This window comes from Pocillopora verrucosa, chromosome 6 (assembly GCF_036669915.1).
Source record: "Pocillopora verrucosa isolate sample1 chromosome 6, ASM3666991v2, whole genome shotgun sequence".
Lineage (NCBI taxonomy): Eukaryota > Metazoa > Cnidaria > Anthozoa > Scleractinia > Pocilloporidae > Pocillopora > Pocillopora verrucosa.
The window spans coordinates 19,302,736-19,329,417 of NC_089317.1; the positions used below are offsets into that span (position 1 = coordinate 19,302,736).

General features: G+C 39.0%; 3 protein-coding genes, 1 long non-coding RNA gene and 1 pseudogene across 7 annotated transcripts; 2 read left to right on the plus strand and 3 right to left on the minus strand.

Moving 5' to 3' along the window:
• Nucleotides 1-863: 863 nt before the first annotated feature.
• Nucleotides 864-13,396, plus strand: LOC131792874 (ribonuclease H2 subunit B-like). Of its 3 annotated transcripts, none has more exons than XM_059110300.2 (10): nucleotides 864-991; nucleotides 1,185-1,256; nucleotides 1,965-2,072; nucleotides 2,330-2,406; nucleotides 3,025-3,195; nucleotides 3,535-3,640; nucleotides 3,963-4,044; nucleotides 4,780-4,828; nucleotides 6,051-6,140; nucleotides 12,974-13,396. In XM_059110300.2, the coding sequence occupies exons 1-10, from the start codon at nucleotides 922-924 to the stop codon at nucleotides 13,088-13,090; spliced, it is 942 nt and encodes a 313-aa protein (XP_058966283.2). In that variant the 5' UTR covers nucleotides 864-921; the 3' UTR covers nucleotides 13,091-13,396. The 3 variants fall into 3 exon arrangements, with proteins under 3 accessions (XP_058966283.2, XP_066024678.1, XP_058966279.2); XM_066168581.1 differs by lacking the exon at nucleotides 12,974-13,396 and adding an exon at nucleotides 6,703-6,919; XM_059110296.2 differs by lacking the exon at nucleotides 12,974-13,396 and adding an exon at nucleotides 6,706-6,919.
• On the minus strand, nucleotides 6,871-16,746 carry LOC131792890 (calcium homeostasis modulator protein 2-like). Of its 2 annotated transcripts, XM_066168582.1 has the most exons (5): nucleotides 16,663-16,746; nucleotides 14,464-15,037; nucleotides 13,722-13,772; nucleotides 13,287-13,343; nucleotides 6,871-7,075 (listed from the first exon to the last, which is right to left on the minus strand). In XM_066168582.1, exons 2-5 carry the CDS (start codon nucleotides 15,023-15,025, stop codon nucleotides 7,011-7,013), a joined length of 735 nt encoding a protein of 244 aa, XP_066024679.1. In that variant the 5' UTR covers nucleotides 15,026-15,037; nucleotides 16,663-16,746; the 3' UTR covers nucleotides 6,871-7,010. The 2 variants fall into 2 exon arrangements, with proteins under 2 accessions (XP_066024679.1, XP_058966290.2); XM_059110307.2 differs by lacking the exon at nucleotides 13,722-13,772.
• LOC136281728 (uncharacterized) lies at nucleotides 7,010-8,420 on the plus strand. Its single transcript, XR_010717938.1, has 3 exons — nucleotides 7,010-7,183; nucleotides 7,416-7,511; nucleotides 8,316-8,420. It is a non-coding gene; the product is annotated as an uncharacterized lncRNA (long non-coding RNA).
• A 2,835-nt stretch (nucleotides 16,747-19,581) lies between the features above and the next one.
• Nucleotides 19,582-21,736, minus strand: LOC131794228 (uncharacterized; annotated as a pseudogene).
• A 1,957-nt stretch (nucleotides 21,737-23,693) lies between these two features.
• LOC131793752 (uncharacterized) lies at nucleotides 23,694-26,627 on the minus strand. Its single transcript, XM_059111234.2, has 3 exons — nucleotides 26,430-26,627; nucleotides 25,111-25,788; nucleotides 23,694-24,661 (listed from the first exon to the last, which is right to left on the minus strand). Exons 2-3 carry the CDS (start codon nucleotides 25,757-25,759, stop codon nucleotides 24,204-24,206), a joined length of 1,107 nt encoding a protein of 368 aa, XP_058967217.2. The 5' UTR covers nucleotides 25,760-25,788; nucleotides 26,430-26,627; the 3' UTR covers nucleotides 23,694-24,203.
• Between the last annotated feature and the right edge of the window lie 55 nt (nucleotides 26,628-26,682).

Below are 26,682 nucleotides of genomic sequence, written 5' to 3' on the forward strand. Positions count from 1 at the left end.
TGGCCTGAATCAGTGCTCTCTTGTGAGTAGGGCCAACTGTGTTCACGTTTTTGTGTGGACTGCTCGCGAGATCCGTGAGGGTTGAGCTAAGTACAAGGATATCTTTTGATCTGATAATCTAGGCCGAGGGTAGTTCCAGAGGGGATTGTTGTCGGTTATAGAAACTTGAGAACCTCAGTGGAAGTCGTCATGAGAGTCAACAGTCCTTTCCTGAACCACTCTCTGCTTGTCAATCACCCTACACGATCGACTGTTATTCTCGGACTTAAACCCTTTACACTTTTTTCGGACACTTTTGCAGAGTTAATTTTAATTCTTCTGGCCTTGAACCGGTAAAGAATTCCAACTTGCTTGTACTTACTCAGAATGAGAGGATTTTCCACCCCAATTTGCGCCTCGGAGAACCAGTTCTTTCAGTCTTTACGCGGAATAGCCCTATATGTCTGATACACGTCGAAAGCAAAAGTATTCCTCAATACGATTAAAGGAAAAAGAAAAAAATGTAATTTCTATTTGCTCATGAAAGATAAGAACACATTGATGAAACTAACGAGAGATTTTGGCAACAACAACAATTTTTAATTTTAACAGGGGTCCCGTACTTTAACTATCTGACCAATCACAGCATGTTTTTAAAATAACTGCTAGACACGACAAACTGTGGTGTACTGGGGGGGGGGGAGGTCGCATGGTTTCATAGGGAACGGAAGGGGGGTCAGTCGCTGTCAACAGAGGACAAGTCTAAGAGGGTGATCTCGGGCTCAGAGTGAGCTCGGCTCCAGGTCAGCGGTATGGTCACTTGTCAACTTTGCAGCTGAGCCGTGAGTGTGCCAGCGGTACACAATTTCGCGCGTAAACACTAGTAGTAAATTTGGGGAGATAAAAATTGTACGAGAGCGAACCGACACTATTTTCGAAACAATGCCAAGAAACATTCAAAATGACAACAACAAATCCAGAGAAGTAAATCAGTGGGTATTCATTGCCCCAGGTTTGTAATTATACCCTAAAAAAAATGACAACTGTCGAAAACCATGGCCCTATAAGTCGAGATGCCCTACAAAACAAGAACATCTTGCATGTCTGTCTTGTACATTTCCCCATTGGATTGATGCTCGAAAGAAGATTTGTGTTGATTCATCCATCGATGCATTCCTTTTATATGTACATGTTCGCATTTGTAGAAGATGCCGTTTGTGGTCAAGAACGCGATGAATTAGAACCTGTGTTCATAAAGATTCCGCATCCTCGCACAGGTAATATAATAATACCTTCATTGATCGTGCTGAGAATCGCCCCGTCAATTTGATCACCAGGTCAAACACTTGGAACGACAGCGGCAAATTTACACTGTCAACGCAGTTAATAAAAGCAAATCAACTAATAGTACCCCCACCGAGGCAACACCACGGTTCCCTTAGAATCAAAACCCTTTTTTATGTAAAATGCAGTCATAATTGGGGTTTTCTTGTATATTTGTATGATAGAGCTGTCTCCACCCTTACATTTAGACATAACACTTGTTGTAACTTTTTCCACATACTGCTACAATATATTCCTTTCATCTCAGCTATTCTTGGGAAACATCATTTCCTATTCCATTTCACTTAGAGATCCCTGCCCCTGGAGGCTGTTTTGGTACACTTTCTTTTAGTCTCAGATCTGATAGTATGAAATTATAACTTGTTATTGATAGGTCTGTGACACTTGTGGATCCCATGCACTAAACTTGCATTCTGGTCAAGCTGTGTTTACTGTAATAGTGCATGTACATAGTTTGAACTGTGTTCCATTAGAGAACCAATATCTTTAAAACTTGATTTGATAGAACCATGGTTTTTGACTCCTGGAATTGTTTCCTTACCTTGTTTAAAATTTTATAAAAAGCAATTTTGCAAGACTTGCATTGAAGCTTAGGTTTGTTGTTGAAGCTTAGACACTTTCAGTACTCTGCTCACTTTCAGGTATGGAACAACAGTTTTTGCTCTCTCACAGTGGGGAAAAGATCTTTGAGGTCTTGAAATTTACCGAAGAACCCAGATCATGGTTTATAGAGGACTCTGTACAAAAAGGTATTAATAAACAAGCATGTTAAACTCTGTAGCAACCAAACCTCTCTGATTATGAAGTAAAACAAAACATATGCATATAACTGGTAATTAAGTACCAAAGATGCAATTACCACTTTCTTATCCTCTTTGACACTTATCATGGATTTCAACATGCTTCTCATGCCCATGAAAAGTTCTTTTTTTTCATTGAAACCAGGTACTTGCTTACCCACTCGTTGTGTTTAGTCTTTAATTGTTGTTTGTTGTTTTTTTTTTAGATGGAAGCCTCTTTGTCATCACTCCAGTGGACCCACTTTTCCTTGTCTTACCATATCTCACAAAATATTCTCAAAAGGTAGGGGAGAGTATGGGCATTAATTATCAACAACAACAACCTTTATTTAAACACACTATTTACAAATGTTATTTAGCTACATGCAGAAGTAGATGAACTAAATAAGGGCTTGTCAGAGTAGAATTAATCCTATCATGAAATCATTTACCATAATCATTCAATTGCTCAGAAACATCAGCTTAGAAACTCTTTAAAATGGGTGGTCAATTTAAATTATCAACTCAGTTGATAAAACCAAATTATCTAAACTACTTTCTATTTGACTTGGTAGAGTACCTGAATTGTTTGATTGTCCTGTTTCTCTTTATATTGTGTGAATGGAAATATTCTTGGAATGTCAAAAACTCAGTATGATCTAGAGGCTTCAATAACTTATGTCCCAGCGTTTACCTGGCTGGTGATGTTGAAATAGGCAGCCTCTACTACAAAAGGGTCCATAGAAATCTCATATTACATAAAACCTCAGCAGACAGTGCCAAGAGGCCTTTTTTGGTGGTGATAGACTTCTGTTACCAGTATCTGGATTCTATTAATACCAAAACCCTTGTAAACATACTTTTATTAACACTTGTATTTGTTGTTAGACATAAGTCACCATTATTATTGTTCTGATCTTAGTTTAGAACCCTTGATCAGCTACTTTTGGATGATGAGCACCCATCAATCTGCAGACTGACTGGTTGTTTTAGATCTGATGAGATACTTAATATATGTGATGTTAAGGGTGATGACGATCTGCAAGTGTTCAGACTCGATAAAGAGAAGACTATAGCCTGGTTGAAAACAAAGGTGTTTATATTTTCTCTCTCTCAAGTCCTTGATATCTAATGTGACATATTTATCACAAAATTGTGTTTCACTCTCTTTGTGTTTTTTTTGGTGAGAGAAAAAACTAACTGAAAATTTTGCAGGGCTAATTTAAACTCTTTAAATTACATGAATTGAAGAAGGACACTTTGACCTTACTTGATAAGGAGAGAGCTTTTAGTCCCTTTTCCAGTTTAAAAAGAGCATCTGTTGGTCAGCCTCACTGCTCTGAGAATTATGTGCCCTCTAATAAAACTACTAAACCCCTCTACATTCTTCATCATGATCAAGTTTAGTAAGACCATATTATTTTTGGTATAGGTTGAACAGACTGCAAATGGTATCTCTCAGAGTAGTGTCCATGTTTCCAAAGGTTCTCAAAGTGCAACATTCATAAGGAGTAGACGGCACATGGATGCTTCAAGATGTAAGAAAGATAATTGAAATTCTAGCCAGGGCAGCAGAGTCTCCTCATCCCTCCCTCACATTGAATTAGTGGTTACCCCTCTTCCAATGTTTTCTCTCCTCCCCATTAATGCCTACTTCCCTTTCTCATTGCTTCAGAGTGCAACTAGTTGTGATTGGGGTGGTGCTATTGTGAGAAGAAATTTCAGATGCTAGACACTCTAAGGGATCAAAGGGTTACTCTTCTTTAATTTTTGCATGGAAGAGGTAACCTGGCATCTATATCCATCTACAAATGTACATTAAGATTTATTCAGTAATAACTTTGTTGTCATCACTTTCAGCTGACTATGTGAGTTATGCATTTGGGTTGGTATCTGAATATCTATCCTTGCAGTGGAGTGAAAGACTCAAGGAATCATTGGGGTAAAAGTTACATTATGTGGTATCTATAAAGTACTAAAATAAATGAAAATTCAAATGTTTTCTTTTAAATTTAGTATTGTTAGAATCAGATGTGGAACTGGTTTAAAAAAGTATTCCTCATTTGATGTATACTTTCATTTCTTTTTCTTTTTATGGTCCTGAAAATTAAACCATGAGAAAAGCACCATAAGGAAAATGGGAGTAAAAATTGTCCTTAAGCCAAGAGGGGCATACAGCAGAGCTTATCCCAGTTTCCATAGCATTAAGCATCTAGGAGAATAGTTTCTTTTCCTGGATAAGATCCAGTCCATTGCAGGTTATCCCATTTTTTCTTCCCCCAACATTTTGGTAGCTTTTGTTTTCTCACAGGGGCCTCTAGGAAATTCTCTCTCGGCTTTTGTACATTATGCCTATGTATGCTCATAGATAGGACGAATTTTGATATAAACACCCCTTTAAAGTATCAACACATCGCCTACATTGGGAAAAAAAATGTACCAGCGTAATTTTAAGGATTAGAAAAGACCAAGAATAGTGCTCAGAATCCACAACAAGAATTAAACAACAAAAGCTCTTGCATCTTTGAGAAACACCAAAAACCTGTTTCTTCCAAAGGATTGTGGAATCAAGCCAAAAAAACATAAAAACATAGTGTGAGTGCGAGGGATAACTTGAGCTGCCACTTACGATTTCTGAAGGTAAAAATTAAACTGATGTTGGTCTACTTTATTTCAGCATCACAGATGAAGCACAATTATCATCTCCAGAAGGGCCTCCCACAAAGGTAAGAGTTGGTGATTTACACCTACATGACAGTATTTTGTCATAATTTTACCACTTAATAGACTGAAGTGTTTCATCAGTAACATCTCAGTCAACAAGCTCCATACCTCTTGGTCCGTGATGATGAGCCAAACAAGTGTGCTGTTGTAGGGGGTTAGCAAGGGTGTCACTAAAAGTCAGTGACTTGTAGTCTACTGCTGACCTCTCACAGGCGCTTTTGTTTGGGTTTCACCTTAGGCAGCCACGTATTGTGTCATTAACAGATGCTTATGGAAAAAGTTATTGAAACCCCTGGGTTTAGAATCCCTTTGTTTTTTCCCTTCCCTAGCTCCTCTTTTTTTTGTTTTTATATTGCTGCTCCTCTCTGCAAACTTAGTGCCAAAATAAGCTATTAGTGTCAGTTGAATTCCCCTTCCCCTCCCCCTTGATATGTCAAAATGTCTGTCATCTGAAACTAGAGGTCTTGTTCAATGTACTTGTAATGTTAGTCTGAATGTCTGAAGCTTTGATATGTCAAAAACTCTGCAGTCATGTGGTCCACCCAGCCAGAGCTTATCCTTGTGTCCTTAGCATGAAGCAACGAGGAGTATCGTTTCTCTTCCTTGGATGGAACGTTTGTCCATTGCATGGTTACCCCCTAGCATTTTATCAGGCTTCCCTGACAATTCGCAGTTACCCATCTATCCTCTTGGGTGGATAGAGGCATTGTGAAAGTCCAGTGTTTTGCCCAAGAATACAACGCAGTGAAGTGCCTAGGTCTCGATCCAAGACATCTCCACCCAGAGAACAGTGCGCTAACCATCAGGCTACCGCGTGTCCAACTTAAATGAATATATCCATGAGGAAAAGTTTTTTCAGAGTATAACAGGGTAATAAAGTGTTATCAACTGAGTTGATAACATAAATTGGCCACCGTAAAAGAGTTTCAAAGCTGCATTTCAAAGCTTTGAAACTCTTTATGGTGGCCAATTTGCATTATCAACTCAGTTGATAATACTAAATTACCCTGTTATACCCTCCCACAGACGCAGCATCACAGTTTCTCTGGAAACTTACTCCCCTTTTTTCTCAGAGTATTACCCTCAATGAGATGGAAGTGAATGTTTTGATTAGAATGCAAACTGTTTGCTTCAAGAGGGTGCAACACAGAAGGCAGATGCCTTTTTCTTTGATAATTGTTAGTTCACAGTCAATCTTCATATTTAATCATTTGCCCTTTCCAGAGAGCCAAAGTAACTGATGAGATTCCTGAAGCTACAGAGGATTATTCCAAAGAATTCAGCAAGCTGAATTCTAAAACCGAAAATGATAAGGTAAGGTATGAGCATTATGCAGATGTTCTTTTGAAACAGTGGAAACTGCATAAAAGAAACTGGATCATAGGCATGCCAGCTGAAAATAGAATTTGCTCAATTCATTGTATGGCAAGCTGTAAGTTAAAATGGAGCATATCCTGAGTTATGACTGGCTAATTAAACAGCCACTCTTCTTTCCTTTTTTTGGTGGAGGAACACGTTTTCAACCTTGAGGGGCAATTGAGATGTCAAATCCAAAATCCTTTTCACTTCTCATCCAACAAAAATTAAGGGAATTGCTTTAGCTGGTCACATGAAATTATGGATCATGGAATCTTGCTATTTTTGTGGAGATTTCTACTTCCCATGTGATATTAATGAAAATCACGTATGTAATGTTGCCAATATGGCGCACTGGTATAGTAAAGACCAGTCAAAATTCTGGAGATTTTTGAAATTTTATTGATAAGTTTTTTATTTTTTTTATCATCATCATCATCATCATCGTTATGACTGTGATTATCATCATCAATATTATTATTATTATTATTACTGTTATTGTTACTCTTATTGTTAACAGCAGACTGCCACGAAGTTAACAGCAGCTCAAAAGTCACTATCCAAGGTGGACAAAAAAGGCATGAAGTCGATATCAAGTTTCTTTGGAGGTGCAGGTGGTAAAACGGCCAAAAAGAAATAGTGAAGTACTTTTGTTACTGTTAGTAGTTGTTTGGATTTCTGCGTATGAAAGTGAATTGTTACCCTATCACCTTGCTTAGTAAAAAACTGTTTTTCAAGTATTGCTTTGGTAATGTTTGCTGGTTCTAACTATAACTGACATCTTAGTCTCTTCTTCGAGGTCTCATAAAAATTAACGCCACCTTGAAATTATTTACCATCTCTTAATAATGGTTCTTGATCTTCTACGTCCTCTTTGATGTCCACGTCTTCATCTGGCAAAGGAGAGAAAATACAAGGATGAGAAAACTTGGGGCCAGCTATTTACACGAGATCTGATAGAGAGGCTGAACAGAAACAATTTTTTTGAGAGGTTTTAAGAGGTGATCTAGATTAGTTACGTAATCATAATAAGAAGTTAAGACAAAAGAAGGAAACTCTTCATTTGAGTCAATTCACCTTCATCCTTGGTCTTCAGAGCTTTTACTTTGAAGGTCCACAAAACCGCCACGCCGAGCAGAAACCACGCGACGATCTGTGATGTGCTTTTGCTTACGGCGATCCTTACGGCCAAATCTTGTTTTTCATCTTCATTCAAATTGTATCGCTTCTCAGGACCAGGCCCGACTGTAGCGCAGATATAGTAGTCCCCTTGGGCAAATGACACTATCAGCCATGCCAGAGGTGCTGCGAACGCCCTCGAAACGCTGGGTAAGATCACATTGCGGAATACGGCGAATTTCGTTTCCTTTTGCAGCTTTTCTTTTACAGTTTGCAGGAAGCCATGCGGAGTTAGCTTTTTCGCCACGACTAATAGATTAACAAAATACAGTATGACGCAAGGTGCAATAAGGTACAGGTACCCGTACTGTTGATGATTTTCCACAGGGCAGTCGAAAAATTCCGATTTGACTTTTGCGTTTATTGCCACAACGCTTCCAGAGAGTCCAAGGTTCAACAGGGTTTTTACATTTTTGCGTAAGAATTTTATGCCTTTGAGCACCTCCACCCCAACTGCCATGACTGAAAGATACTGAAAACAACAAGCGCCAAGTTTTAATTCATGTCTTTTGAATGCACCATCAGTATCATATTACCAAACTGCGTGGACTTCAAGTCGAGAGGTCTTAAATTCACTTAACTATAGAATCCCTCTCGTTTTATTTCTTAAGTCTTTGTATTTACCCATTTTTCTCGTTGCGTTTTTTGAAGACTTTCGTGACTTCAAGTTACTTTTACTACAACATGATCACTTAACCCTTTACACCCTGACATCACTATGCATATTCTCCATACTGTTCTCTAAACATTTCCTAATGTGCCAACAGGGAGAATTTGTCTAACAATCAAGAGCCCCTATGGTTGGTGATCAGTTCCTTTAATCTCCTGACCTTAATGTTTCATTCAGGGGTGATATGACAAGGAGAAATTCGATGCAAGTCACTCGTAGGGGTTGAAGAGCTATTACAGGTTGCACAGAATAGGGGTATAAAAGAATTGTCATTTTTCTTTTAGTGGTTCTGCTCTTAGTGAGCGTCCGATGTAGGTGGAGGACAGTACAAACAGGCCGTTGGCACTCAGTTAAGGGTAACCGCTTTAAACTGTACAGCTTTATACAGGTTCTATTGTATTCAGCTTTTCTTTGTTGCAAATACATATTTTAAAAAGAGTGTTTTTTTTCAAAGATTTGACTCTCCCTGAAAGAAAGTTGAATAGCCGTTGTCTTTTACGTATTTGTAAAATCATAAATCAAAACGCCTCGACGCGTTGTTTTCCTTTGGTTGTTGCTGTTGGTGATGTTCTTAACAATTGCTAATTTCCTTTCTGCTTCTTTTAAAATTCTCACTTTTTTAGTAACCAAGTTATGTTGTAGCGGCATGGAAATACATCAAGGACAGTCAAAATTATAAGCACGCACTTGAAAACAAGCTTTACGTTGCTCGTAACAAAATAACTTTTAAAAATACTGATGTTTTCTGTGATTTGGAAGGTTATTTTTAGTTGAAATATTAGAGAAAAGAAGTCGCTTTTGTTTCAGTAACATTGTTCAGCACTGTTGCAAAGGCGTAAAATTGGATTACGACTTTTTGTTCACCGGGATAAAATGTGTTTGTAAATTGAAGGTCTTAATGGGGTTAACCGCTAGCCGTAAAACAGCCAAAAAATTTAACCGTTGTGCGAAAAAATTGACAAATTTTGACCTTTAGTCGTAAAAGTAAATGGGTCTTTTAATCTCATTGAAGGAAGTGAACAGTTAGCAGTGGAATGGCCGACATTTTAACCGTTAACCGTAATAGGCTTTACCCCTTTGAGACCCTCTGAATTGAGTACTTACCCAAGAAAATGAGTGTGTTACAGCAGATAGACTGAACGTACTTATCAGGATCTTGACCGATATACAAGCACTTAGAGTTCCCTTTGACTTGTGTCGTGGTGTCGCTGTTTCACTAAAGACAGCTGCGCCGATTATCTGAATAATTGCTGAGAGCCTAGACCATTGGCAACTATTGATTTTCAGCCAATAGGATGGCACCATATCCTAATTAACCGCTATTGGTGCATCTATTGTCAATTATTATTGATAGAACTCGGCGTTGAATTCTTACCAAGTGTGAAATAAAAATCGTTTAAAAGGGACAATTCGTAACTGTTAAAATTTTTAGAACCGAAAAGTGCAAGAATTGATTTTTCCGTACAACAGCGGAAGTAAACTTAGCATGCGTCTTTGGTGATTAGCAGACAGATACCGATTTTCCTTTGCACAATTTATTAAGGATTAGAAAAAATTTAAAATGATAAGAAAAAAATTGAGTAAAACCAAGTGTCAGTTTGTAGTGATTTTTATTTGGAACCTGTCTAATGCCTCAGCGTACAGTAATAATCATCATTCATTACATGATAACTTCTGAGTCAACTTAAAAAAAATCAATATTTCAGCGCAAAGAAAATGGTAAACCAAACATTTTAGTTAATTAAGCGTTCACATTCTTTGCTTTTCGTTTCGTTTCCTCAGAAACGCAATCGCCAAGGACAATTATGAATTTACAAAGAGAATTTAATTGCTTTGTGTTTTCCATCCCTTTTCTCATGACATGTGATTGCAATATTATACAAGCATTATAAACCTTCTCAAGGAGTTATTGTCCAAAGTGCACGCTGCGAGTTCGCATTTATATTTCATCACAGGATAATTTCAAAAAGGTTAAGGTCACTTCCCACCTTCACAGGCCGAAAAAATCGACTTTTCTTTTATTTCACTAAACTGAATTCAATCACTCAACCTAACGTTTCCATGAAAAAATGTTCTTAAATCTTTAAAAGCACCCGAGCTACTTAGAAAACGTACTTTCAAATAAAAGTTAATAAATCAGGAAAGTGTCATAATCTCGGACCTGGGAGAATCTCGCAGCAACCGCTCATCTTGGGGCTCGTTTTTCATGTTATTTCCATATTTTGTTTACATCGCGCACTTTACGAAATTCACACTTGGAAGCTCTTTTCTCAAGGAAAAATCTTTGCTCATGGAAAAATCAAAAGTCTTTGGTAAAAGAAAAGGAAAAAAAACAGGCCCAAAGAAGAAAGAAAGAGTACCATTCTGTCAAGGAAAGAAAAAATTGCCTTGTGATAGCGATTGGTGCTGACGTAGCTCCACGTTGACGTCCAGATTTCGAACAAAGAAGTCGTCGTCAAACCAGTCTTTGCCATGTTACATAATGTTAAAAACGAGGTTTCCTTTTCCTTATGCAAGTACTGGCCTTGATACAAAAACATTAACAATCGCTTCGAATCGTAATTCTGAAAGCTGTCTGTCAATTCGCTGTCTTGCTCCTCAGCACATTTTCCGGTTTTTCCATTTTTGCCACGGTTTTCCTTTGCCTTTGGCAACTTGGCTCATTTTTTTGTCGTAAAAAAAAGAAGTGTCTGCAATGGGTTACTTTTCCCGGGAAATCTTGATCTATCGTCATTGACGCCAGCAGGTCCCGTTGTCCCATTGGTTTGCGGTTTAAGGAGGCTCCTGGCGTGACGCGAGTTGTTTGCGAACCTCTGTGAGCTAAAATCTCACATTTGATTTTGGAAGGATTACAACCCCTTTGAAAGAATTTATGGGGTAAATAGATTTGACCGATTTTCGTAAAATTTCGCCTAAACATTCCAGGAATAATGACAAACGAAAGCGTGGAGCATCACGGTAAAGCCAGGTTGGTTTTTGTTCCATTCAGTCTTTGAACATCTCAGTGACCATTTTTTCGGCACATTTCTCCGGAATTCCGTTGTCATAGAGTGTAATCTTCACCTCTTTCTCTTTGTCTTTTTCCTGGTCAACAGTTTCTTCCTGATTATCCTCTTCGTTCTTGTCATTAGCACCGCTGACCACTTGGCCGCAGTCGAGGGATTATGGTTATCGATCATTGTATGTGATCAAGTTCATCGTATTCTAAAGCAGTTGTGTAGAGCACATGGTCTGATTCACGCATTACTCGAGAGTAGTATATCGAACCCTAATACACAACATAAACGTAAACCATTTAAGAAGAAACAAATATTCTGGACCCAGTAGTTCAAAGAGTGAATAACGCCATCCGACGGATAAATCACTATCTAGCGAATAACTGTTAAGAAAATGTACTGCGCTAACCAACGGATAGCGATTTATCCAGTGGATAGCGTTATCCAACCTTTGAACAACCGGGGCCTGATCACCAATGCCCTATCGAGGTTGATTTTTTCGTGTCGCACGACCCTATGTCCGATCTCCCCAACACCAGCAAATAAAGAAATGATGTCTCAGTTTTTACGTTCCATACTTTTATCCTCAAGCAGTTTTATCGAATAGTACAGGTGCCTCGTGGAAAATCACAGTGCCCGTTTCTACCACTTGATATGTCAAAATGTCTGTCATCCGAAACAAGAGGTCTTGTTCCATGTACTTGCAATACTAGTCTGAATGTCGGAAGCTTTGATGTGTCAAAAACTCTGTAGTCAAGTGCCAGCGCTTATCTCAGTTTCCTTAGCATGAAGCAACAAGGAGTATCACTTCTCCCTCCGTGGATTGGACGCTAGTCCATTGCATGGTTACCCCCCCCCCCCAGTAATTCGTCGTATTTTTCCCCTAGTATACCAGGCCACCGCGTCTCCCACTTAACCCTTTAACTCCCATGAGTGACCAAGACAGAATTTCTCCTTACAATATATTAATACAATATCAACCAGATAAGTGATGAGAATGAAGAAAAACATCAATTTGGGGATAATGAGTTGATCCAGTACTAAAGTCTCTGAACTAACATTTTAAGAATTGTATATTTAACAGCGAAGAGAATTACAAATTTGATCTGGAAGTTTAAGGGAGAAAGAAGTGTTCTCAGAGTATATCATATCAGAATAACAAATTGGCCACGGTAAGAGTTTCAAAGCTGTGTTTCAAAGCTTTAAAACTCTTTACAGTGGCTAATTTTCGTTATCGACTTTGTTGAAAATAGTATATTGCCTTGTTATACTCTCCCACTGACGCAGCACCACAGTTTCCATAGAAACTTGCCCCCTTTGTTCTCAGAGTAATACCTTTGAGTCAATGAGACAGAAGGGAATGTTTTGATTCGAATGCAAACTGTTTGCTTTAGGAGGGTGCAACACAGAAGGCAGATGCCTTTTTCTTTGATAATGATTGTGTTTCATAATCTTCATATTTAATCATTTGCACTAACAAGCAGTAAGTTAAAATGGAGTATATCCTGAGTTTTGAATGGCTAATTAAGCATCCAATATCAATTCCTTTTTTTTTGGTAAAGGAACAAGTTTTCAAGCACTTTGTGGGGGGAATGGAGATGTCAAATGCAGAATTCTTTTCACTTCTCATCCAACAAAAATTAAGGGAATTGCTTTAGCTGGTCACATGAAATTATGGATCATGGGATCTTGCTATTTTTGTGAAGATTTCCACTGCCCATGTAATGTTATTGAAAATCACGTATGTAATGTTTCCAGTATGGTGCACTGGTATAATAAAGACCAGTCAAAATTTTGGAGATTTTTGAAATTGTATTGATAAGTTATTATATTAACTTATCTACTATTATTTTTATCATCGTCATCATCATCATCATCATCATTGTTATGACTGTGATTATTATCAATGTTATAATTATTATTATTACTCTTATTGTTAACTGCATACTGTCACGAAGTTAACAGCAGCTCAAAAGTCACTATCCAAGGTGGACAAAAAAGGCATGAAGTCGATATCAAGTTTCTTTGGAGGTGCAGGTGGTAAAACGGCCAAAAAGAAATAGTGAAGTACTTTTGTTACTGTTAGTAGTTGTTTGGATTTCTGCGTATGAAAGTGAATTGTTACCCTATCACCTTGCTTAGTAAAAAACTGTTTTTCAAGTATTGCTTTGGTAATGTTTGCTGGTTCTAACTATAACTGACATCTTAGTCTCTTCTTCGAGGTCTCGTAAAAATTAACGCCACCTTGAAATTATTTACCATCTCTTAATAATGGTTCTTGATCTTCTACGTCCTCTTTGATGTCCACGTCTTCATCTGGCAAAGGAGAGAAAATACAAGGATGAGAAAACTTGGGGCCAGCTATTTACACGAGATCTGAGAGAGAGGCTGAACAGAAACAATTTTTTTGAGAGGTTTTAAGAGGTGATTTAGATTAGTTACGTAATTAGCTACGTAATTAGGTGCAGGTGGTAAAAAGACCAAAAAGAAATAGTGAAGTACTTTTGTTACTGTTAGTGGTTGTTTGGATTTCTGCTTTAAAAAGTGAATTTTTACCCTATCACCTTGCTTAGTAAAAAACTAATTTTTCAAATAATTCTTTCATTGGTAAGTTTGCCGGTTTTAACCATAATTGACATCTTAGTCTCTTCTTCTAGGTCTCGTAAAAATTAACGCCACCTTGAAATTATTTACCATCTCTTAATAATGGTACTTGATCGTCTACGTTGATGTCCACGTCCTCATCTGGCAAAGGAGAGAAAATGAGAGGATGAGAACTCTTAGGGCCGGTTATTTACTCGAGGTCCAACCCAAACCTCGGTTTCACGCAAGCTGTGGGCGTATCGTATTCTCCAAATAAGAAAGTTGTTTTCACTAAATTAAAAATTCAGCTAAATTCAAGATAGTTTAGAGTGCGGTTCTGTTAAAAAAAAAAAAAAAAAACGGCTAAACTGTCTAAATAACTGGCCCTTGCTGTCGCACGTAGCTTTGGACGATTGTAGAAATAAGACTTGTTGAAACCTAATTCATAAAGCTCCCTAAAGAATTCCAACTGTCACAGCCGCGCAGACACCATCTTTTCGCTTTTTTTCGCCGTTTCATTCTGTGTAAATAGTTGATTCTGTTCTGTGATTTTAAATGGAAATTGAGGTCTGAAATTGAATTTCCATTGTTCATCTTCATAATCTTTATTATTATTATTATTATTATTATTGTTGTTGTTGTTATTATTATTATTATCATCATTATTTTACTGTAACTTGTCACTATTGATTATTTCTGGGACTATGAGGTCTTCAGTGCTGATGATTGGAAAAGAGAGGCTGAACAGAAACAATTTTTTTTTAGAGGTTTTAAGAGGTGATTTAGATTAGTTACGTAATCATAATAAGAAGTTAAGACAAAAGAAGGAAACTCTTCATTTGAGTCAATTCACCTTCATCCTCGGTCTTCAGAGCTTTTACTTTGAAGATCCACAAAACCGCCACGCCGAGCAGAAACCACGCGACGATCTGTGATGTGCTTTTGCTTTCGGCGATCCTGAGGGTCAATTCTTGTTTTTCATCTTCATTCAAATTGTATCGCTTCTCAGGACCAGGCCCGATTGTAGCGCAGATATAGTAGTCCCCTTGGGCAAATGATATTATCAGCCATGCCAGAGGTGCTGCGAAAGCCCTTGAAACGCTGGGTAAGATCACATCGCAGAATACGGCGAATTTCGTTTCCTTTTGCAGCTTTTCTTTTATAGTTTGCAGGAAGCCATGAGGATTCAGCTTATTCACCACCACCAATAGATTAACGAAATAAAGTATGATGCAGGGTGCAATAAGGTACACGTACCCGTACAGTTGATAATTTTCCACAGGGCAGTCGAAAAGTTCCGATTTGATTTTCACGTTTATTGCCACAACGCTTCCAGAGAGTCCAAGGTTTGACAGAGTTTTCACATTTTTGCCTAAGAATTGTATGCCTTTGCGCACCTCTACCCCAACTGACATAGCTGAAAGATACTGAAAAGAACACACATCAAGTGTTAATTCATGTCTTTTGAATGCATCAAAAGCGTCATATTACCAAACCGCGTGGACTTCAAGTCGAGAGGTCTTAAAATCAATAAATGAAACACTTAACTACAGTATCCCTTTCGTTTTATTTCTTAAGTCTTTGTATTTATCTGTTTTCCTCTTTGCGGTTTCTAAAGACTCTCGTGACTTTAAGTTACTTTTACTACTACAGGATCGCTTAATACAGGTTTCACAGAATAGGGGTAATATGAAAAAATTCTTTGTTTTATTTGAGTGGTTCTGATCTAAGTGAGCGTTCGATGCAGATGGAAGACAGTACAAACAGGCGGTTGGCAGCCAGTTAAGGGTAACTGCGACCGCTTAATAGAGGTGAAAATTAGTGATTAAAGGGAAACAATTTCAGGACTTTGACAACCGACCGCTCAATACAGGGTGACCGCTTAAAACGGTGCCGCTTTATACAGGTTTGACTGTATTCAGCTCTTCTTTCCTTGCAATGTAATAAAAAGAGCGCTTTTTTTTTCAAAGAAGGTTTCACTCTACTTGAAGGAAAGTTGAATAGCTGTTTTGTTTGAAGAGTATGTACAACTTTTACGTATTTGTAAAATCATAAATCAAAATAAACGGCCTAAGGCCCGGTTTAGACGCCGTACTTCAGCCGCGACGAATGGAATTCAATGATAGGCCGACCCAAATTAGTTCATCCTGGCTGAATTCATTCGAACGCCCAACTTTATACGGCCGAAATTAATTAATCGAAGAAAATTAATATTCAATCATTGGTTTAGCATACTGTTGTAAACATGGCAGACACCATGGATTTCGGCAGCAATCTGCGAGCAAGAGCCTTTCTTCTGCTCAAAATGTTAGAAAACAGTGCAAGAAGAAGAAGAAGAAGAAGAATGCAAACCGTCTTAGCCGCCAGAAGAAGACAAATGATAACCGTATGTGCACTCAGTCTCCTATTGGTCATGCATCACCGAGTGGTAGCGACGCGTCAAAACAACCGAAACACGAACATCAGATGTCACCATCGTTTAGTTTGCCCACCAAGCCGCCATTATTCTCCTGCAAAACATTACTTTGCGCATGCTCCGAGTAAAACCAGCATGAAAAATACATTAAAATAATTTATGCATTTGGTTTGGCTCAGTTGAAGTACGGTGTCTGAATCAAAGCCGGCCTACAGCCGTTCTTCCCGGCTGAGCCAGGCGGGATTAATTGACTGAGCCGATCTAGATGAAATCAGCCGTTCCGAATTGATTCAGACGCCGTACCTCACATGAACTTAGTGGGCCATTTTACAGTTGTGTACTTACTTGCCAAGCCTTTGATTTGGAGTGAGGCTGAAGGTGACCATGTTGTGATAGAGACCAGTATCTCGTTAGCATGATAACAAAGTCATTTACGTATGAAAAGCAGCAACGTTTGTATCATAACAAGGTCAAACCTCACTCCTGTTCAAGGGCTTGGCAATCGAGCCCGCAACTGTAATATGGACTATTCGTTGAATTTGATTCAGCTCGGCTGAAGTACGGCGTCTGAACTGGGCCTAAATTGAGCACTGACCCAAGAGAGTAAGGGTGTTACAGCAGATAGACAAAACGTACTTATCAGGATCTTGACTGATGTAAAAGCACTCAGGCTTCTCTTTGACTTGTGTCGTGGTGTCGCTGTTTAACTGAAGACGGCTGTGCTGATTATCTGAACAATTGCTGAAAGCCACGATTATATGCAATTATTGATTTTCAGCTTTTCAGCCAATAGGATGGCGCCATATCCTAACCGCTATTGGTGCATTTATTATCAACTACTATTGTTAGAACTCGGCGTTGATTTTTTACCAAGTGTGAAAAAAAATTTTTCAAAAGGGACAATTCGTAATTGTTACAATCGAAAAGTGCAAGAATTGATTTTCCGTACAACAGCGGAAATAAACTTAAAATGCATCTTTGGTGATTAGCACACATATACCAATTTTCCTTTGCACAATTAAGGAATTAGAAAAAAACTTAAAATGATGAGAATAAATTGAATAAAAACAGGTGTCAGTTTGCAGTGAGTTTTATCCAGAACCCGTCTAATGCCTCAGCGTACAGCAATGATCATCATTCGTTATATGATAACTTCAGAGTCAACTTAAAATAAAACATTTCAGCTCATAGAAAATGGTAGAGTAAACATTTTAGTTGATTAAGCGTTCACATATTTTGCTTTTAGTTCGTTTCCTCAGAAACCCAATTGCTAAAGAAATTATGAATTTTACAAACAGAATTTAATTTCTTTGTGTTTTCATTCTATCTTTTTAAGTGATTGCAATATAGTACAAATATTGTATAAACCTTCTTAAGGAGTTATTGTTCAAAGTGCTCGCTGCGAGTTCGAATTGATATCTCATCGCAGGATAATTTCAAAAAGGTTAAGGTTACTTCCCACCTTCAAAGGCCGAAAAAAATCGATTTTTCTTTTATTTGACTGAAATGAATTCAAACACTCAACCTAACGTTTCCATAAAAAAATTTTATGAAATCTTTCAAAGCATCCGAATTATTTAGGAAAACGTATTTTCAAATAAAAGTCAATAAATCAGGAAGTGTCATAATCTCGGACCTGGGAGAATCTCGCGGCAACCGCTCATCTTGGGGCTCGTTTTTATGCATGTTATTTCCATATTTTGTTTACATCGCGCACTTTACGTGGACGCTCTTTTCTCATGGAAAAATCAAAAGTGGAAGAAAGTCTTTGGTAAAAAGAAAAAAAGAGATAATGAAAAAACAGGCCCCAAGCCCAAAGCCCAAGGCTGAACTCTCCATTTCCGAACGCCCGATCCGAGAAGCGAAAAATCCCAGCGCAAAATGACCGGGCGGCCGCAAATCCAATGCAGAATCCAAGCACATATACTTGAAAATTATTTTGAATTTGTAAACACTTCCTGAGACGAATTCGATCGGCCGATTGAAACAATAGCCTCTTGGTCGATTCGACCTGAGGGGACCCGTGGTTCTAAATCAATTTATTGATAATAAGTGATGGTGTGGTCCCCAGTAAAGCTTAGTTCAAAAAGGAGGTATGGTTACCAAGCTGGTTTTCAACGGTCGTGTGTCAAGGTTGATGTGTAAGCGGGCTGTTAGAAACTTCTAAACTGGAAGTTTTTTTTAAGTAAACTGCGGCTTAGCGTCGGTTGCACGGGGAAGATTGAGTTTATAGTGAATTGAAATGAAACTACAGTATATGTGCTTGAATTCTGAGTTGGATTTGTGGCCGCCCGGTCATTTTGCGCTGGGATTTTTCGCTTTTCGGATCGGGTGTTCGGAAATGGAGTGTTCAGCCTTGGGCTTTTTTTGTGTACGTAGAAAACCTCGAAATGGACAACTCCCTAAAGTGGGTTCTTTTCATCAAAGTATGCGGTCAGATAACAAGTGATACGCTGTGTAAGTAAGGTAAGGTATTTTTTATTGAGAATTTGACGTTTTTTTTATTCCTTAGAGCGGTCGTAAATATTTCCATACAAAATCTTATAATTCCGCCATGACTGTTATTGCGCGAGATTATCATCTCACAGCTGAAGTTTGGGCCGCCTGTGAGCGATCGAGATAAAAAAAAAAAAAAGTGTCTACCATGGGTTACTTTCCCCGGGAAATCTTGACCATCGACATTAACGCGTTGCCCCATTGATTTGCGGTTTCAGGAGGCGAGACAATCTCCTGGCTTGGCGGGAGTTGTTTGCGAACCTCTATGAGCTAAAATCTCGCATTCGATTTTGGAAGGATTACAACCGCTTTGAACGAATTCATAGGGTATTTATATTTGACTGATTTTCGTCGAATTTCGCCAAAACATTCCAGGAATAATGACAAACGAAAGTGTGTCGCGAAATTTTAATATTTGAAATATTTGTCCCGTGGCGTCCATTTACGCAACACGCCTCACATATTTTTCAGCTACTCCAACTTTAGATGCCGATATCTAGACAACTAATCAGAATATCGAGAAAGCTTGACACACATTCGTTGATTGATGCCTGGTGAATAAGATTGTGCAGCCATTTTGCTCGTGCTGCGGCATCCGATACCCAATAAATTCAATAGAAGAACCTTCGGTCTTTTCACGCCTTACCGGCTCCCGACACTTCCATAAAGGAAAAGTCGCTTAAATTATATATTTATCGTAAACTGCAGTTATTAAGCTTTCTTCTGATGTATAGTTTGCTAGGATTTTAGTGAAACCAGCGAATTGAATTCCGATGGACAACCGCGAAGGTGAAATTTCAAGCATAAAATAAGTACAGTGTCATTGCTTCATATATACTTTTTAATGGTGGAGATGAAGTTTATTCGGTTTCCATGAAAAACTCCTTCCTCAGTGATACGCAGTCGAAAGCGATCTAACTCGCAAAGGCTTTGTGCTTGTGAGTGCCCCCACCATGTTACACTACGGTTCCCAGATTCCGTTAACTTGACCACAATATGTTTCAAGGAGAGGTCGTTCTTCAGTTCCCGCATTCTAAAAAAAGAAAATCTCAGCCCAAATTAACTAGTTACGATTAAACTTGTGGTTTCCTTGTGCTCTTCCTTTGAGATGTTAGCTTTGCCACTTTGGTCTGTCAAATTCTCCATTTCAAACCTTGTGCTTCTGTAATCTGAATGGTGGATCCCATGGAAAGGCAACCTGGAATTTTCATTGCTTCCTTTCGCAAATCGCGCGGATAAATGTGTCGTGCTCCGCCTTTTTCCAGGATTGCCAGTGGCAGCCCTGGGATAGAGCTTAACGAAATTGTCGTAAGCATCACGGTAATGCCAGTTTGGTTTTTGTTCCATCCAGTCTTTGAACATCTCAGCGACCATTTTTTCGGCACATTTCTCCGGAATTCCGTTGTCATAGAATGTAAGCTTCACCTCTTTCTCTTTGTCTTTTTCCTGGTCAACAGTTTCTTCCTGTTCATCCTCTTCGCTCTTGTCATTAGCATCGTTGACCTCTTGGTCGTCGTCGTTTCTTTTGCTTTTGTCGTCTTTCGTGCTCTTTTCCTTAGGATCTTTTTCAGGGCGAAAACCCTAAGTGAACTTAGTAAAAATTTTCTTGGCCCATTTCGCCTCTCGTTCTTCAAAGATGCATATGTCTAGAAAATAATAATCATAAACGCACGTTTAGATTACTTAGAAAGATACCAATAGTTTCGGTAGAATGTATATCAAGTGCTGACACTTACAATAAAAAGATATCCACAACAACAACAAATAAAAACAAAAACAAAACAGAAGCCAAGGTATATCTGAAAAGTCTTTAAGAGACGGTCCTCAAACTTAAGATATCAGCAAAAAGCGAAAAAATGCAGATAAACTGTAATGTTTGTTCCTATTTGGATAATTACCTCGGCTGTGTTCTATTGGTTAGCACACCCTTGACCACCGTCACGTGATTATGGTTATCGATCATTGTATGTGATCAAGTTCATCACATGGTCTGACTCACGTATTACTCTAAAGAAGTATATCGAAATGAAAAAAAAAAATGGCTCAGTTTAATACGATCCATACTTTCCGTAATCTCACATATATACTCATGCAGTTTTGTCGAATAGTACAGGTGCCTCGTCGCAAATCATAGTGCCCGTTTCTGCCAGTAGCAGATCAGTGATATGCACCATGACTCTTGATGAAATCAGCCTGCGCCATATTTCGCATTGTTGTTTAGTTCCCGCCATTAGCTCGCATGGCGTGACGCATTGTGCACGCTGTCGTTTAGTCTGCTTCATTTTTCTGCCTCGTATGCACGCTGTTGTTTAGTTAGCCTCATTGTCACACGGTTGGCGCATAATTAGCGCGGCACCTTTGTTCCCCTTTTTTTGCCTGCTCGTTCGTTTTATATACGCTTCTCGTCTTCGGTCAACAAACGTCTTCTCTTGCTCAGAGTTTCGGCTAAACTTATTGGCGCTGCTTCAGACAACAAATATTTTGCGTTACCGTCTAGGATATCTTGGTCTTTGAGCATGCAATTCCTATTGATAATAACCACAGTAGCGAGGAAAACCATGACCAGGTAAACTACCCAGGCGAAAATTTGTGATTGGGCCCCGGCGGTCTCTACTGCCAAGTCGTACTTTTTGAGCTCGTCTGGATAAGTTACGTTTCTCTTGCGGATATCCAGTCCTACCTCGCCGCAAACGTAGCAATCTTTTCGCAAGAACGCCACGCACAACCATATAGACGCCCTCACTAGCGCCTTCACTATGCTGGGGAAGGTGCGCCCGCAGAAGTAGCTAAAATGATAATAATCCGCCACAAGACACCTGTCGGAAAGTTCCCAGATGTCTCCGATGATTAACAAGTTGAGGAAGAAAATAGTGGTGGCTGGACCGTACAACCAGAAGCGGCCATATATCTGATGATTCTCTAAGGGGCAGTCAAAAACTTTGGCACGCAGTAGAAATTGAAGCCCAAGCAGTACAAGTGAAATTACCAGGTTGGTCAAAGTGGTCTTGTTGTTAGTGATTATGCCTTGAATGGTTGTTTCTTTATCAGCCTAACTGTTTTTAATAACTTTGAAATATTTAGATGCACGGCGGGAACCCTGAGCTCCAGAACCTTGGGTCCCTGAATCTTGGGTCCCAGAATCTTGACCCCCAGAATCCGGGGCCGGTTCGATCACGTGTGGCTCATTATCAGACTCTGCCCCCGCAGCGGACATGTTAGATTGACGATGGAAACTGCAATTATGATGGAAATTGAAGTAAATGCTTCCTACGGCGTTATTCATTTTTATATTTGTCGTTTTGCTTTTGTATGGCGAGCGGAGGTGAGTGTGAGGCAAAAAAAAGGCGATCGAGGGGCGAGTGGAGGCGAATGCGAGGCGAGCGGATGTGAGCGATGAACGCGCAGCGAGCAAAGGCGAACGCGAGGCGAGCGGAGGCGAGCGCAAGACGAACGGGGTCGAGCGGTACGCTTGACTTATGCTTGTCTCCTCTCCCCTGAAAAACGCCAAAAGAAACAAAAGAGACGAAATAATGAAAAATTAAAAACGGAAAAATCGTAGTAGCGCTATCCTTTTAAAAGAGACCAACTTTAAATTAATCCCAAACAAACAGTTTCGTCACAATTATCATATGCATATCCAGGGTACTTTTATTTTCTCGAGTTTCCTTGTGTACGAGTTTTCTCGCTAAAATTTGACTGAGATTTTCGAAGCACCTCTGGCTTTGAGTAGAGGCATTCCGCTCGTACGAAAGCAACAAACGGGTCAGAGATAATTCTTAATTATGGAAGCATTTGATAATAAGTTTAGTTTCAAAGATGACCTCATACGAAGCCTGTGAGTGCTTCAGAAACAAAGGAACGTACTCACCTGAAACTCAGTAACAAATTTGTAAGATATAACTTGAGTGGAATGAAAGCGTTATTAAGTGAAAGCAGTGGTTTTTTATGCTTGAGGCATGATTAGTACAAACGGAAATATTATTAATCGCTTCCGTGCGGTGGAAACTGCCCGATCAAAACCGAAGCGTCTTTTATTTTGTAAAGATCATTTACATTCAATCAATAAAACTAGGTTCTACAAAAGACTTGCTCGGCTGAAATTTGTATCATTATTCAAACGTGACTCGAGCGGAGTCTCATAGCTACAGGCACATTTTCAAATTATTTTCATGTAACCAATCATGAACTATTTGTCATAAAGCTCAGAATGATAGTGAGGATGGATGATGTGAATTTCGCCCAGAAAATATTCTCTGCGGAAAGAATTTGATCTGCATTCTAAGACACTAAAGGGTCCCTGTCCTTCGCCCGATTAAAATTCTGAGCATTGCAAGTATCATCTGCAATCAATGAAATGATATTTATGTTTGCCTGAATGTCGTGTAATATCGTTCAAAACAATCCACCAAAAGTCACGTCGTAAGTTTTCAGGTTTCGAAAGCTGGATGAAATGTTTTGATTTATGTTAGTTAACCATGAAATTTAAATCAGGCTTTCGCTCAACGATCGAAAATGTCGTCGGTCAGAGATATAAATCGAATCTCAGCAACGCACATTAAAATCGTTCTTTGAGCTCTTTCCGTCGTGAAAGCAGTCACGTGTGTGTACTGATCACTTTCAGTACCGGTTGTAAAGCTTCACAGCTATGACTTTCTTCTGTAGGAGACCAATTTTTTAATTCTAAGGTTACGACTCGATGAGCTCGATTAATGTTGGTCCTTACATGCGTAGCATACAAATGACAACTGAAACGTCTCATCCTGTGGGAAGGCCAAGGTCAGGTCATTTGTTTTGTCACAAGAGCTGAGGTTTCGCACGTTCGCTATATTTTCTGTTCTGATTCTCGGTTTGAAAAAAGTGTGGTAACTGTTAATTGACTGTGATTTTAATGAAAGAAAAGTTCCCAATTCTTCAACTTCGTTTGTTGAACAGAAAGTCAACACCTATATATAATGAACCAGTTCATGTTTGTATTATAATGGTTCTGGGTCGTTCTATGACTTTTGCGTGTTTATGAATTAACATAAAATCTACGTGAGGCTAACGCATTTAACACTGCCCTTGAAACGATCGTTTTTTCTTTTCTTTTTTTTTTTTTTGTCGTCTGTATCATTGTTCCTTGCCTGACCATAAGTCTTAAAACCCGTACAAGATAAGTGTGTTAAAGGAAAACCTCAAAAATACGAAAACTGTTTAATATCGTACTTCCAGTGAAAACAATAACCAATAGGCTTAGGTCCTCTAGCTTAAAACATTTGAAAAAATTAAAAATTTAAAAATTTAAAAATTACAAAAATTGTAAGTCATTCTTTCTCTTTTTCGTGAGCAAATATTCTCAAGATAGTTTGAGTTTCATTGTTGTCTAGGTTTGTTTGCAAACGCGTGGGAGTTTATTTTCTGTGACTAATCTAAACCGGCTGACTTATGCTGTTTATAAAAGACCTACGTTTCACCAATGGTAATCATATCTGAGACATGAACTGACTTCGTTACTTTGCAATTAGTTATATGCGTTTGTATGGTGGTTTACGAAGCTATGTTAAAAGATCATTATTTATAACATAAAACCTTTTTGAATTAGCTTAGATTAAGTGCTTTCGATAAGTCTGGCTGTTTCGGCGGGTTCCTGTGTGATATCATCATTGCGTGTAGATGTTATCTTCTGCATTTCCAAACTTGTGCTACCTCCACTTGTTTGGTCGACTGGCGGCCTGGTGTCTTCCAAAGTTGTGGTACCTCTGCTTGTTTTGCTCGAATGGAAGCTTTGTGTCTTCATTAGTGTTCACTGGGCGCGCATTTTTCGCAAATTGCTGGGATAGATGTGTTGTGCTCCATCTACTTCTAGGCTTGCCATTAGCAGCTCTAGGATAGAGCTTTTCGAATTGGTCGTAAGCATCACGGTAATGCCAATTTGGATTTTTTTCCTCCCAACCTTTAAACATTTCAATCACCTTTTTTTCGCCCAATGTTTCCGGAATTCCACCGCCATAGAGTATTATCTTTACCTCTTTTCCTTCCTCCTTTTCCTGGTTGGCAGTTTCGTTTTCATTTGTTATTTCTTTGTCGCGCAAACCCTTAGCGAGCTTAGTAAAGGTCCTCTTAGCCCACTTCGCCTCCCGTTCCTCAAATATGCGTATGTCTAAGAAAAGATATACATGAGTAAGCGTAAACTCAGATGACTTGAATAGATGCTGCAGTTACGGTAGACACTCTATATTAAAAACACAGACAAGCCACAGAGAACACTTTGGTATATTACGAAAATTAGAGAGAGACTGTCCTCAAGTTTTTAAGATTAGCTAAAACGTGTCTACGGAACGCCACGCCATTTTATTTAAAACAAACGAGTTTGATCAAAAATGCATGCTTCCAGCGTAATCCTTCGCCAGATCCCCTCGACACCATAAGAGCACAATACAAGAAATATTCAGTCATGGCTCTGTTACATAATTTTCAGCAAGGATGCGTAATCGAGTACTACAAGTGCCTCGTCGTCAGTCAGATTGCGCGGTTCTAAGAGCGGGCTTTTAGTATTGCTATTGTACAACACTTTTTGTAAATTAAGAATAAAAATGGAAATTGCGTTACCGTCTAGGATGTCTTGGTCCTTAAGACAACAATTCTTGCTAATGACCACTACAGAAGCGGAGAAAACCATGACCACGAAAACTGCCCAGGCGAAAATTTGAGATTCGGCCCCAGCCGTCTCTACGGTCATATCGTATTCTTTGAGCTTATCTGGATCAGTTTCGTTTCTCTCGCGGATATCTGGTCCTACCTGGGCGCACACGTAATAATCCTTTCTATAAAATGCCAAGATCAACCATACAGACGCTCCTGCCATCGCTTTGACAATGCTGGGAATAGTGTGGCCACAGAAGTAGCCAAATTGAAAATAGTCGCGTACCAGACAATGATCGGAAAGTTTCCAGATGTCTCCAATGATAAGCAGGTTGACAAAGAAAATGATAGCTGGTGGGGCACACAACCAGGAGAGGGCATAGATTTTATGATTCTTTACGGGGCAGTCAAAGACCTCGGAGTGAAGCAGAACTTCGAGCCCCAGTACTGCTAAGGAAATGACCATGTTCTTTAGAGTGATCTTGTTGTTGGTAATAATTCCAGGGATGGTTGCACGATCACCAGCTGCCGAGAGTGCTTTTGTGATTCCGTCTTTAATCTGGCCGAAACATCCAGTTCGGCTGGTAGAGACTGAGTCTGACTCCAAGTCGGTCATTTTGGATAGGCGATTTTAAAAATCTCTACCTATGATGGAAAGTTAAAGTTTTATTTGTGGTTCTCGCTGTTTTTGCACGCAGATAGTATTGAAATTGCCACGGGCAATTGGTGGGAAAAGTAAAGGAAGTATCTTTTTTTTTTTTTTTTTTTTTGGATCATGATGCTGTTTCTCTTAAGTTGGACTCTGAACCACATGCAAACCTGCAAAAATATTTCAAGTAGTTTGGTCGGTCATTTCAACATAAATCAAAAAGGAACTGAGATGAAGTGTCCTTAGGAATAACAGATTATTGCACGCATGCTGCTAACGTATCGGTTAAGGCTTCTACTGATAAAAAAAAAAACCGTCGCTCGCATAACTTTGAATACAGTTTAAGAAATGTAACCTTGTTATGTCACTCTAAATATTGGTATTAACTAGGTCATTTTCCAAAAATATAAAATATCAGGGCAAAATTTCACTAAACTTTTCTTTGTTAACTTTCGGATTCGAAACCCGGCTGAAACGATTCATTTTATATCAGATACCTATGATTAAATCAGGCTTGCGTTCCATGGTCCGAAAACGTCGCCAGGGAGATAGAAAAAGGGGTTTTGTCAGCACTGACTAAAAATTTGAGCTGCGAAAGTAAACATGAGTCGTCTGTATACCGAAAACGTTCACTTACCGGAGTAATAAGCTTGCTTCTTTCACTGTCCTCTGTACGAAACAAAATGCCTTCGTCACTTCTTCTATGGTTCTCTCTCTTGTTCTGAAGTTATAGCTCGGCTCGCCCTCTGTTTATTGATTTACACCTCAGTTTACACATGACAACTTAAACGTTTCATGGTCAGAAGGTCAATTTCAGGTCAGTTGTTTCGTCACAAAAACTGATGTCCCGCACGCTCGCTATCTTTCCTGTTATGATTCCAGTCACAATT